The 15,091-nt window shown below is 38.0% G+C and overlaps 1 protein-coding gene across 1 annotated transcript in view; it reads left to right on the forward strand.

Annotated features, from left to right (window-relative positions):
- LOC133636327 (zinc finger protein 37-like) overlaps positions 1-15,091 on the forward strand; it is a 497,781-nt gene that overhangs the window by 101,777 nt on the left and 380,913 nt on the right. The window contains exon 3 of the mRNA XM_062030237.1: positions 5,653-6,024. Within this exon, the coding sequence (XP_061886221.1) occupies positions 5,653-6,024 (372 nt within the window). The remainder of the gene's footprint in view (positions 1-5,652; positions 6,025-15,091) is intronic.

Below are 15,091 nucleotides of genomic sequence, written 5' to 3' on the forward strand. Positions count from 1 at the left end.
ACATGTGAGTGTAAAGTGTTGTGATTGTGTGAACATGTGAGTGTACAGTGTTGTGATTGTGTGAACATGTGAGTGTAAAGTGTTGTGATTGTGTGAACATGTGAGTGTAAAGTGTTGTGATTGTGTGAACATGTAAGTGTTGTGATTGTGTGAACATGTGAGTGTAAAGTGTTGTGATTGTGTGAACATGTGAGTGTAAAGTGTTGTGATTGTGTGAACGTGTGAGTGTAAAGTGTTGTGATTGTGTGAACATGTGAGTGTAAAGTGTTGTGATTGTGTGAACATGTGAGTGTAAAGTGTTGTGATTGTGTGAACATGTGAGTGTAAAGTGTTGTGATTGTGTGAACATGTGCGTGTAAAGTGTTGTGATTGTGTGAAGATGTGAGTGTAAAGTGTTGTGATTGTGTGAACATGTGAGTGTAAAGTGTTGTGATTGTGTGAACATGTGAGTGTAAAGTGTTGTGATTGTGTGAACATGTGAGTGTAAAGTGTTGTGATTGTGTGAACATGTGAGTGTAAAGTGTTGTGATTGTGTGAACCTGTGCGTGTAAAGTGTTGTGATTGTGTGAACATGTGAGTGTAAAGTGTTGTGATTGTGTGAACATGTGAGTGTACAGTGTTGTGATTGTGTGAACATGTGAGTGTAAAGTGTTGTGATTGTGTGAACATGTGAGTGTAAAGTGTTGTGATTGTGTGAACATGTAAGTGTTGTGATTGTGTGAACATGTGAGTGTAAAGTGTTGTGATTGTGTGAACATGTGAGTGTAAAGTGTTGTGATTGTGTGAACGTGTGAGTGTAAAGTGTTGTGATTGTGTGAACATGTGAGTGTAAAGTGTTGTGATTGTGTGAACATGTGAGTGTAAAGTGTTGTGATTGTGTGAACATGTGAGTGTAAAGTGTTGTGATTGTGTGAACATGTGCGTGTAAAGTGTTGTGATTGTGTGAACATGTGAGTGTAAAGTGTTGTGATTGTGTGAACATGTGAGTGTACAGTGTTGTGATTGTGTGAACATGTGAGTGTAAAGTGTTGTGATTGTGTGACCATGTGAGTGTAAAGTGTTGTGATTGTGTGAACATGTAAGTGTTGTGATTGTGTGAACATGTGAGTGTAAAGTGTTGTGATTGTGTGAACATGTGAGTGTAAAGTGTTGTGATTGTGTGAACGTGTGAGTGTAAAGTGTTGTGATTGTGTGAACATGTGAGTGTAAAGTGTTGTGATTGTGTGAACATGTGAGTGTAAAGTGTTGTGATTGTGTGAACATGTGAGTGTAAAGTGTTGTGATTGTGTGAACATGTGAGTGTAAAGTGTTGTGATTGTGTGAACATGTAAGTGTTGTGATTGTGTGAACATGTGAGTGTAAAGTGTTGTGATTGTGTGAACATGTGAGTGTAAAGTGTTGTGATTGTGTGATTGTGTGAGTGTAAAGTGTTGTGATTGTGTGAACATGTGAGTGTAAAGTGTTGTGATTGTGTGAACATGTGAGTGTAAAGTGTTGTGATTGTGTGAACATGTGAGTGTAAAGTGTTGTGATTGTGTGAACATGTGCGTGTAAAGTGTTGTGATTGTGTGAACATGTGAGTGTAAAGTGTTGTGATTGTGTGAACATGTGAGTGTACAGTGTTGTGATTGTGTGAACATGTGAGTGTAAAGTGTTGTGATTGTGTGAACATGTGAGTGTAAAGTGTTGTGATTGTGTGAACATGTAAGTGTTGTGATTGTGTGAACATGTGAGTGTAAAGTGTTGTGATTGTGTGAACATGTGAGTGTAAAGTGTTGTGATATATGTGAACATGTGAGTGTAAAGTGTTGTGATTGTGTGAACATGTGAGTGTAAAGTGTTGTGATTGTGTGAACATGTGCGTGTAAAGTGTTGTGATTCTGTGAACATGTGAGTGTAAAGTGTTGTGATTGTGTGAACATGTGAGTGTACAGTGTTGTGATTGTGTGAACATGTGAGTGTAAAGTGTTGTGATTGTGTGAACATGTGAGTGTAAAGTGTTGTGATTGTGTGAACATGTAAGTGTTGTGATTGTGTGAACATGTGAGTGTAAAGTGTTGTGATTGTGTGAACATGTGAGTGTAAAGTGTTGTGATTGTGTGAACGTGTGAGTGTAAAGTGTTGTGATTGTGTGAACATGTGAGTGTAAAGTGTTGTGATTGTGTGAACGTGTGAGTGTAAAGTGTTGTGATTGTGTGAACATGTGAGTGTAAAGTGTTGTGATTGTGTGAACATGTGAGTGTAAAGTGTTGTGATTGTGTGAACATGTGAGTGTAAAGTGTTGTGATTGTGTGAACATGTGAGTGTAAAGTGTTGTGATTGTGTGAAAATAGAACGAAAGAGAACAATCAACTACTGGACGCTGTTTTCAAGAAACATCAAGTTGTGTTACACACAACAGGTTTGTTGACTTCTTACTCTCACATCTTTACTAACTTTATATTTGATTATTAACACTTTTCTTCAATAGATGCTTTGTCTTGTGGGGATGATGCAATGCTTTCATTTATATTCTTCATGAAAAGGAGACAGTTTGAGGTTAATGTTCCTCTCAGTTTGTAACAATGTGTGATTGATTGATTGAAGGAGTTATGAGAAGTTTGCATAGGAAAGGCTACACTTTGATCACGGTACACATTCACTGCTACAAGAAAGCCTGAGATGGTTTCAGTTGAAATATTTGTTCACTCACACAGATAGAACACAAAGTATGCAGAAAGTAGCAAAAAGACAACAATACTGCAAGAAAATTGCAGCAAAAGGCTTTGTATATTCCCAGTTACGAGTAGCCACAACCTGTAATGTCTTGTCCAAGCTGCTTTGAAGGAAGTAAGGGATTTACACTCCTTTATGGCTATTGATAGGAAGACCCACATGTTGGTGGTATAGCAGGCAAACTAATTACAACCTTTTTTGGAGTGAGATCTGGGTTGAATATGACTTGTACAACTACCTCTGGTGTTATAATGGTCAATATATTTTGAAGTATCTAGACAGGTACATGGGTATTTTAGTGGTATGGTGTATCTTGTACACCAGACCAACTGCAAGAAGATGTACTCTGTCACCTACCAAGAGCCTCCCCACGTTAAGGAAATGGTTGGCGGAAATGTGAGCCCGAGATGGACGGTTGAGTAGAAGCTCAATCATTTTGTTTTGGCTGTCTGGAGTTTGTTTTTCAGGGCTTTTAAGGCGTCACGGTACTAAACATGAACTCTGTAGTCAAAGTGGGGTTAAATGAGTGCTTGTGTTAGAGTCTTAAGTGTATTTCTACCCACCAGCCGGGTGATCCTACTATGTAAGAACTAGGGTTGTACGGTATACCAGCATTCGTATAGTATCGCGATACTAATTAATCATATTCGGTACTATACCGCCTCTAAAAAGTACTACTTCTATGATTACATCAATATTTTTTGGCATCACAACATCTTCTTTCGTTTAAAAAAAATATATACTATGTTTATAAAGTCACTAAATATGTCCCTGGACACATGAGGACTTTGCATATGACCAATGTATGATCCTGTAACTACTTGGTATCAGATTGATACCCAAATTTGTGGTATCATCCAAAACTAATGTTAGTATCAAACAACAGAAGAATAAGTGGATATTACATTTTAACAGAAGTGTAGATAGAACATGTTAAAACAGAAAATAAGCAGATATTAACAGTAAATGAACAAGTAGATTAATAATCCATTTTCTACCACTTGTCCTTAATAACGGGGGACGGCGTGGCGAAGTTGGGAGAGTGGCCGTGCCAGCAATCTGAGGGTTACTGGTTCAATCCCCACATCTGAGGGTTACTGGTTCAATCCCCACCTTCTACCATCCTAGTCACGTCCGTTGTGTCCTTGAGCAAGACACTTCACCCTTGCTCCTGATGGGTCCTGGTTAGAGCCGTGGATGGCAGCTCCCGCCATCAGTGTGTGAATGTGTGTGTGTGTGAATGGGTGAATGTGGAAATAGTGTCAAAGCGCTTTGAGTTCTTTAAAAAGGTAGAAAAGCGCTATACAAGTACAACCCATTTACCATTTAATAATATTGACAAAATAATAGTCAATATAAATAACAATATGTTGCTGCATATGTCAGCAGACTAAATTAGGAGCTTTTGTTTGTTAACTTCCTACTAAAAGACAAGTTGTCTAGTATGTTCACTATTTTATTTAAGGACTAAATTGCAACAATAAACATATGTTTCATGTACCCTAAGATTTTTTGTTAAAATAAAGCCAATAATGCACTTTTTTGTGGTCCTTTCTATTTAGAAAAGTATTAAAAAGTATCGAAAAGTATCGAAATACATTTTGGTATAGGTCCCGGTACCAAAATATTGGTATCGGGACAACACTAGTAAGAACAGAATTTGTCGGTTGATTATTTGACTACCTTAGTAGTCATTTTTTCACTGGAGAGATTAGTCTCTACGATGCAGCCAAGATAGGTCATCTCATTTTTGTTTGTTATAATATTGTCACCCACTTTGACTGTGAAGTTATCTACTTTTCTGAGGTTAGGAAGTGACCCAAAAACCTGTGTACTTGCAAGTACCAGGCGAGTCTTAATGTGCCAGTTTGTCATTGAAAGCCTTGCTAGTCTAGGTCTTAAGGATTGTAGCTTTGCTTGTTTTGTGGCCGTCAGCCTCAGTTCTATGTTCTTTATGGGTACGGAAAATGATGGAATGATCACTTAAGCCGCATACAGTTGTTCCACTTGTGGTGATCTTAGACTGGTCAGAAGTAACAACGAGGTCTATGAAGGTTAAAAAGGACTCACTCACCCTGGTAGTTTGCTTAATGAGCTAAGTGAGACAATGATGGAGGCACAGCTTAGTGAAGGTTTTAAAAATGGGTGCATCCTTTCAGGACATATCTGTGTTCCAATCCCCAAGAAGATGTAAACCTGTATCAACATGTTTACACAAAACTCACACACTCGCAAAAACATTTTATACAGTAATCAAATCAAATTAAATTTATAATTTCACTTCCTCATTCTGACTTACATGCAACAATACGTGAAAGTAAACATTTATTTTCAATAACCAAAGTAGTCAACACTTGAATTATTATAAGAACATAAAGGTGAGTGGCTTTCTGTCAGTGTGTCGTAGATGGTCTACCCAATTCCTAAAGAGGAATTGTTGATGGAGATACTCCATAAAACACCACATAGTAAAACAAGTTTTTGTTAAAAGTTCCTTTTGGCTCAGCCAACAAAATGACCACAAAAAAGTATTCTGCATGATAACAAAAACATACCATGAATGTTTTTTTAAGTGATTTTGGAATTAGATTTTTTTTATTTCCATGATATTTAAGTTATGGTAATGACAATCTCAATATTTACACACTTTACATCAGTGAGTGTAAAGTTAAGAATGCCTCAATCAATGCTGCCTCGTACTTATAAAACTTTTCCAATTGACCCCCATCAAATGTCCAAGTCGGTTTTGTACTCACTGTGCCACTTTTAAATAAATTTTAGGACAAAAGGTGGTATTTCCCATGTTTTTATTGGTTGTTTTGCTACACACTTTTAACACAACACACAAAATAACACAAATAATGTCATTGTGTTAACAGTGTCAGTCCAAAACTATTTATATTATCTCTGTATCTTATTTACTTATTTACCCAACAGATGTCCAGCAGCCCCCTCACATTAAGGAGGAAGAGGAGGATCCACAGCCCACCCACATGAAAGAGGAAGATCCACACATGAAAGAGGAAGAGGAGGATCCACAGCCACCCCACATGAAAGAGGAAGAGGAGGATCCACAGCCACCCCACATGAAAGAGGAAGAGGAGGACCCACACATGAAAGAGGAAGAGGAGGATCCCCACATGAAAGAGGAAGAGGAGAATCCACACATGAAAGAGGAAGAGGAGGGAGAGTGTGTTGTAGGGCAGGAGGAGGATGATGTCAGCAAGTTTCCACTGACTGTTGTCTCTGTGAAGACTGAAGAGCATGAAGACAAAGCACGTGAGTCCTCACAGCTTCATCACAGTCCAAGTAAGCACATATCATTTTATTCTCAGGGCATTCAATCCATCACAACTGGACTGTTCACTTTGTCTTAGAAGACTCATCCAAGTAGGCTTCATCACTTCATGCTCATACACTTCAAGTCTTAAATCTAATCATTGCAATTTAGAGGGGAACTGCACTTTTTGGGGGAATTTTTCTATCGCTCACAATCATTATAAAAGACATGATGGTGGATATTAAAAAAAAATAAAAATCACATTCTAACTAGGGCTGGGCGATATGGCCTTTTATTAATATGTGGATATGTTTAGTCCATGTCACGATACACCATATATATGTGGATATGTTTAGTCCATGTCACGATACACCATATATATGTGGATATGTTTAGGCCATGTCACGATACACCATATATATGTGGATATGTTTAGTCCATGTCACGATACACCATATATATGTGGATATGTTTAGTCCATGTCACGATACACCATATATATGTGGATATGTTTAGGCCATGTCACGATACACCATATATATGTGGATATGTTTAGGCCATGTCACGATACACCATATATATATGTGGATATGTTTAGTCCATGTCACGATACACCATATATATGTGGATATGTTTAGTCCATGTCACGATACACCATATATATGTGGATATGTTTAGGCCATGTCACGATACACCATATATATGTGGATATGTTTAGGCCATGTCACGATACACCATATATATGTGGATATGTTTAGTCCATGTCACGATACACCATATATATGTGGATATGTTTAGTCCATGTCACGATACACCATATATATGTGGATATGTTTAGGCCATGTCACCATACACCATATATATGTGGATATGTTTAGTCCATGTCACGATACACCATATATATGTGGATATGTTTAGGCCATGTCACGATACACCATATATATGTGGATATGTTTAGGCCATGTCACCATACACCATATATATGTGGATATGTTTAGTCCATGTCATGATACACCATATATATGTGGATATGTTTAGGCCATGTCACGATACACCATATATATGTGGATATGTTTAGGCCATGTCACCATACACCATATATATGTGGATATGTTTAGGCCATGTCACGATACACCATATATATGTGGATATGTTTAGGCCATGTCACCATACACCATATATATGTGGATATGTTTAGTCCATGTCATGATACACCATATATATGTGGATATGTTTAGGCCATGTCACGATACACCATATATATGTGGATATGTTTAGGCCATGTCACCATACACCATATATATGTGGATATGTTTAGGCCATGTCACGATACACCATACATATGTGGATATGTTTAGTCCATGTCACGATACACCATATATATGTGGATATGTTTAGGCCATGTCACGATACACCATATATATGTGGATATGTTTAGGCCATGTCACGATACACCATATATATGTGGATATGTTTAGTCCATGTCACGATACACCATATATATGTGGATATGTTTAGTCCATGTCACGATACACCATATATATGTGGATATGTTTAGGCCATGTCACGATACACCATATATATGTGGATATGTTTAGTCCATGTCACGATACACCATATATATGTGGATATGTTTAGGCCATGTCACCATACACCATATATATGTGGATATGTTTAGTCCATGTCACGATACACCATATATATGTGGATATGTTTAGTCCATGTCACGATACACCATATATATGTGGATATGTTTAGGCCATGTCACGATACACCATATATATGTGGATATGTTTAGGCCATGTCACGATACACCATATATATGTGGATATGTTTAGTCCATGTCACGATACACCATATATATGTGGATATGTTTAGTCCATGTCACGATACACCATATATATGTGGATATGTTTAGGCCATGTCACCATACACCATATATATGTGGATATGTTTAGTCCATGTCACGATACACCATATATATGTGGATATGTTTAGGCCATGTCACGATACACCATATATATGTGGATATGTTTAGGCCATGTCACCATACACCATATATATGTGGATATGTTTAGGCCATGTCACCATACACCATATATATGTGGATATGTTTAGTCCATGTCATGATACACCATATATATGTGGATATGTTTAGGCCATGTCACGATACACCATATATATGTGGATATGTTTAGGCCATGTCACCATACACCATATATATGTGGATATGTTTAGGCCATGTCACGATACACCATATATATGTGGATATGTTTAGGCCATGTCACCATACACCATATATATGTGGATATGTTTAGTCCATGTCATGATACACCATATATATGTGGATATGTTTAGGCCATGTCACGATACACCATATATATGTGGATATGTTTAGGCCATGTCACCATACACCATATATATGTGGATATGTTTAGGCCATGTCACCATACACCATATATATGTGGATATGTTTAGGCCATGTCACCATACACCATATATATGTGGATATGTTTAGTCCATGTCACGATACACCATATATATGTGGATATGTTTAGTCCATGTCACGATACACCATATATATGTGGATATGTTTAGGCCATGTCACGATACACCATATATATGTGGATATGTTTAGGCCATGTCACGATACACCATATATATGTGGATATGTTTAGGCCATGTCACCATACACCATATATATGTGGATATGTTTAGGCCATGTCACGATACACCATATATATGTGGATATGTTTAGGCCATGTCACCATACACCATATATATGTGGATATGTTTAGTCCATGTCATGATACACCATATATATGTGGATATGTTTAGGCCATGTCACGATACACCATATATATGTGGATATGTTTAGTCCATGTCACCATACACCATATATATGTGGATATGTTTAGTCCATGTCATGATACACCATATATATGTGGATATGTTTAGTCCATGTCACCATACACCATATATATGTGGATATGTTTAGTCCATGTCACGATACACCATATATATGTGGATATGTTTAGTCCATGTCATGATACACCATATATATGTGGATATGTTTAGGCCATGTCACGATACACCGTATATATGTGGATATGTTTAGGCCGTGTCATGATACACCATGTATATGTGGATATGTTTAGGCCATGTCACGATACACCATATATATGTGGATATGTTTAGTCCATGTCACCATACACCATATATATGTGGATATGTTTAGTCCATGTCACGATACACCATATATATGTGGATATGTTTAGTCCATGTCACGATACACCATATATATGTGGATATGTTTAGTCCATGTCACGATACACCATATATATGTGGATATGTTTAGTCCATGTCATGATACACCATATATATGTGGATATGTTTAGTCCATGTCACCATACACCATATATATGTGGATATGTTTAGTCCATGTCACCATACACCATATATATGTGGATATGTTTAGTCCATGTCACGATACACCATATATATGTGGATATGTTTAGTCCATGTCATGATACACCATATATATGTGGATATGTTTAGGCCATGTCATGATACACCATATATATGTGGATATGTTTAGGCCATGTCATGATACAACATATATATGTGGATATTTTGCCTTAGCCTTGAATGAACACTTGATGCATATAATCACAGCAGTATGATGATTCTATGTGTCTACATTAAAACATTCTTCTTCATACTGCATTAATATATGCTACTTTTAAACTTTAATGCAGAGAGGGAAACCACAACTAAGTCAATTTAGCAAAAGTGTATTTATTAAACAGTTATTAAGCAGTGGCACAAACATTCATGTCATTTCAAAACAGAAAGTGCAAGATTGTCAGAGACATTTTAAAACAAGCTATTAGTGCACTTTTGTGCATGATGTCACTAAGATGACATATCAAAACAACACTAAATTAAAGTGCACTTTTTGTACAGAACGCCACTACAATAGTTTAAAACAAATAAAGTGCACTTTTGTGCATGATGTCACACAAGATATTTCAATAAGTGTCAAATAAAAATGAGCTGCATAATAGGACATCAAATAGTGTATGTCCTTCACTATGTGGTAGGTTCCTGCGGACGTTATCTCCTTCTGGTGTTGACTATTTGTTTCATACGGTGTTGATGTGGAAATGGTTGCTTGGGCATTTTGTGGGTGTGGCACTGAACGGAGATGTTGACATGCAGAGTTTCAAGCACTCTTCATTCTCTAGCGGGTGACTTTTTAAATGATGCTACATTAGCAGTGCTGCTACTTTTTGTAGCAACGCTTTTGCCGCATACTTGTTCACCATCTACCCGCTTGAAGCCAAACCACCGCCAGACGATGGACCCCCTGCTGTTTGTCTTGGGAATTAATTATTCCTTCATTTGTTACCAGATTGGCACCTTTTTTCTCTCGTATTACCACTAGCACCACAGCTAACGTTACCATGCCGCTACCTGTCTGCTCAGTGAGAGCGTATGACGTTGCACACGTGACAGTATGTGACGTATGTAAGAAGGTGCGCTTGTTTTATGTCTCTGTGAGAAGGAGAGACAAGAAAGAGTGAGAAGAGCCTGTAGTGTATTGCCTGCAGCTAAAAGCAACTGTGTGAGAACGTATACTCCAATATCACCATATAGTCATTTTCTATATCGCACAGAGACAAACCCACGATATATCCAGTATATTCCATGTATCACCCAGCCCTAATTCTAACTCATAAATGTAAATAAAAGTCCACTTGCAATGGAGCCAATGGGAGGTCCTCTATAACCATCCAAAATACACCAACAATACTCCATTTGCATTTTGTGGCTTGAATGTCCACCAAGTGTTAGTTGACTTGACTTGACTTTGACTTTATTTGGAACATGCAAGCATACAACATGATACATCACACATGCATGCATACAACATGATACATCACACATGCAAGCATACAACATGATACATCACACATGCATGCATACAACATGATACATCACACATGCAAGCATACAACATGATACATCACACATGCATGCATACAACATGATACATCACACATGCATGCATACAACATGATACATCACACATGCATGCATACAACATGATACATCACACATGCATGCATACAACATGATACATCACACATGCATGCATACAACATGATACATCACACATGCATGCATACAACATGATGCATCACACATGCATGCATACAACATGATGCATCACACATGCATGCATACAACATGATACATCACACATGCATACATACAACATGATACATCACACATGCATGGATACAACATGATACATCACACATGCATGCGTACAACATGATACATCACACATGCGTACATACAACATGATACATCACACGTGCATGCATACAACATGATACATCACACATGCATGCATACAACATGATACATCACACATGCATGCATACAACATGATACATCACACATGCATGCATACAACATGATACATCACACATGCATGCATACACCATGATACATCACACATGCAAGCATACAACATGATACATCACACATGCATGCATACAACATGATACATCACACATGCGTACATACAACATGATACATCACACATGCATGCATACAACATGATACATCACACATGCAAGCATACAACATGATACATCACACATGCATGCATACAACATGATACATCAAACATGCAAGCATACAACATGATACATCACACATGCATGCATACAACATGATACATCACACATGCATGCATACAACATGATACATCACACATGCATGCATACAACATGATACATCACACATGCATGCATACAACATGATACATCACACATGCATGCATACAACATGATACATCACACATGCATGCATACAACATGATACATCACACATGCAAGCATACAACATGATACATCACACATGCATGCATACAACATGATACATCACACATGCATGCATACAACATGATACATCACACATGCATGCATACAACATGATACATCACACATGCATGCATACAACATGATACATCACACATGCATGCATACGACATGATACATCACACATGCATGCATACGACATTATACATCACACATGCATGCATACGACATGATACATCACACATGCATGGATACAACATGATACATCACACATGCATGCATACAACATGATACATCACACATGCGTACATACAACATGATACATCACACGTGCATGCATACAACATGATACATCACACATGCATGCATACAACATGATACATCACACATGCATGCATACAACATGATACATCACACATGCATGCATACAACATGATACATCACACATGCAAGCATACAACATGATACATCACACATGCATGCATACAACATGATACATCACACATGCGTACATACAACATGATACATCACACATGCATGCATACAACATGATACATCACACATGCAAGCATACAACATGATACATCACACATGCATGCATACAACATGATACATCAAACATGCAAGCATACAACATGATACATCACACATGCATGCATACAACATGATACATCACACATGCATGCATGCAACATGATACATCACACATGCATGCATACAACATGATACATCACACATGCAAGCATACAACATGATACATCACACATGCATGCATACAACATGATACATCATACATGCATGCATACAACATGATACATCACACATGCAAGCATACAACATGATACATCACACATGCATGCATACAACATGATACATCACACATGCATGCATACAACATGATACATCACACATGCATGCATACAACATGATACATCACACATGCATGCATACAACATGATACATCACACATGCATGCATACAACATGATACATCACACATGCATGCATACGACATGATACATCACACATGCATGCATACGACATGACACATCACACATGCATGCATGCGACATGATACATCACACATGCATGCATGCGACATGATACATCACACATGCATGCATACGACATGATACATCACACATGCATGCATACGACATGATGCATCAGACATGCATGCATACGACATGATGCATCACACATGCATGCATACGACATGATACATCACACATGCATGCATACAACATGATACATCACACATGCATGCATACAACATGATACATCACACATGCATCCATACAACATGATACATCACACATGCATGCATACAACATGATACATCACACATGCATGCATACAACATGATACATCAAACATGCAAGCATACAACATGATACATCACACATGCATGCATACAACATGATACATCACACATGCATGCATACAACATGATACATCACACATGCATGCATACAACATGATACATCACACATGCATGCATACAACATGATACATCACACATGCATGCATACAACATGATACATCACACATGCAAGCATACGACATGATACATCACACATGCATGCATACGACATGATACATCACACATGCATGCATACGACATGATACATCACACATGCATGCATACGACATGATACATCACACATGCATGCATACGACATGATACATCACACATGCATGCATACGACATGATACATCACACATGCATGCATACAACATGATACATCACACATGCATGCATACAACATGATACATCACACATGCATGCATACAACATGATACATCACACATGCGTGCATACAACATGATACATCACACATGCGTGCATACAACATGATACATCACACATGCGTGCATACAACATGATACATCACACATGCGTGCATACAACATGATACATCACACATGCGTGCATACAACATGATACATCACACATGCGTGCATACAACATGATACATCAAACATGCAAGCATACAACATGAAACATCACACATGCATGCATACAACATGATACATCACACATGCATGCATACAACATGATACATCACACATGCATGCATACAACATGATACATCACACATGCATGCATACAACATGATACATCACACATGCATGCATACAACATGATACATCACACATGCATGCATACAACATGATACATCACACATGCATGCATACAACATGATACATCACACATGCATGCATACGACATGATACATCACACATGCAAGCATACGACATGATACATCACACATGCATGCATACGACATGATACATCACACATGCATGCATACGACATGATACATCACACATGCATGCATACGACATGATACATCACACATGCATGCATACGACATGATACATCACACATGCATGCATACGACATGATGCATCACACATGCATGCATACAACATGATGCATCACACATGCGTGCATACAACATGATACATCACACATGCGTGCATACAACATGATACATCACACATGCGTGCATACAACATGATACATCACACATGCGTGCATACAACATGATACATCACACATGCATGCATACAACATGATACATCACACATGCATGCATTCAACATGATACATCAAACATGCAAGCATACAACATGAAACATCACACATGCATGCATACAACATGATACATCACACATGCATGCATACAACATGATACATCACACATGCATGCATACAACATGATACATCACACATGCATGCATACAACATGATGCATCACACATGCATGCATACAACATGATGCATCACACATGCATGCATACAACATGTTACATCACACATGCATGCATACAACATGATACATCACACATGCGTGCATACAACATGATACATCACACATGCGTGCATACAACATGATACATCACACATGCATGCATACAACATGTAACATCACACATGCATGCATACGACATGACACATCACACATGCATGCATACGACATGACACATCACACATGCATGCATACGACATGACACATCACACATGCATGCATACGACATGATACATCACACATGCATGCATACGACATGATACATCACACATGCATGCATACGACATGATGCATCAGACATGCATGCATACAACATGATGCATCACACATGCATGCATACGACATGATGCATCACACATGCATGCATACAACATGATGCATCACACA

Source organism: Entelurus aequoreus, linkage group LG20 (assembly GCF_033978785.1).
Source record: "Entelurus aequoreus isolate RoL-2023_Sb linkage group LG20, RoL_Eaeq_v1.1, whole genome shotgun sequence".
Lineage (NCBI taxonomy): Eukaryota > Metazoa > Chordata > Actinopteri > Syngnathiformes > Syngnathidae > Entelurus > Entelurus aequoreus.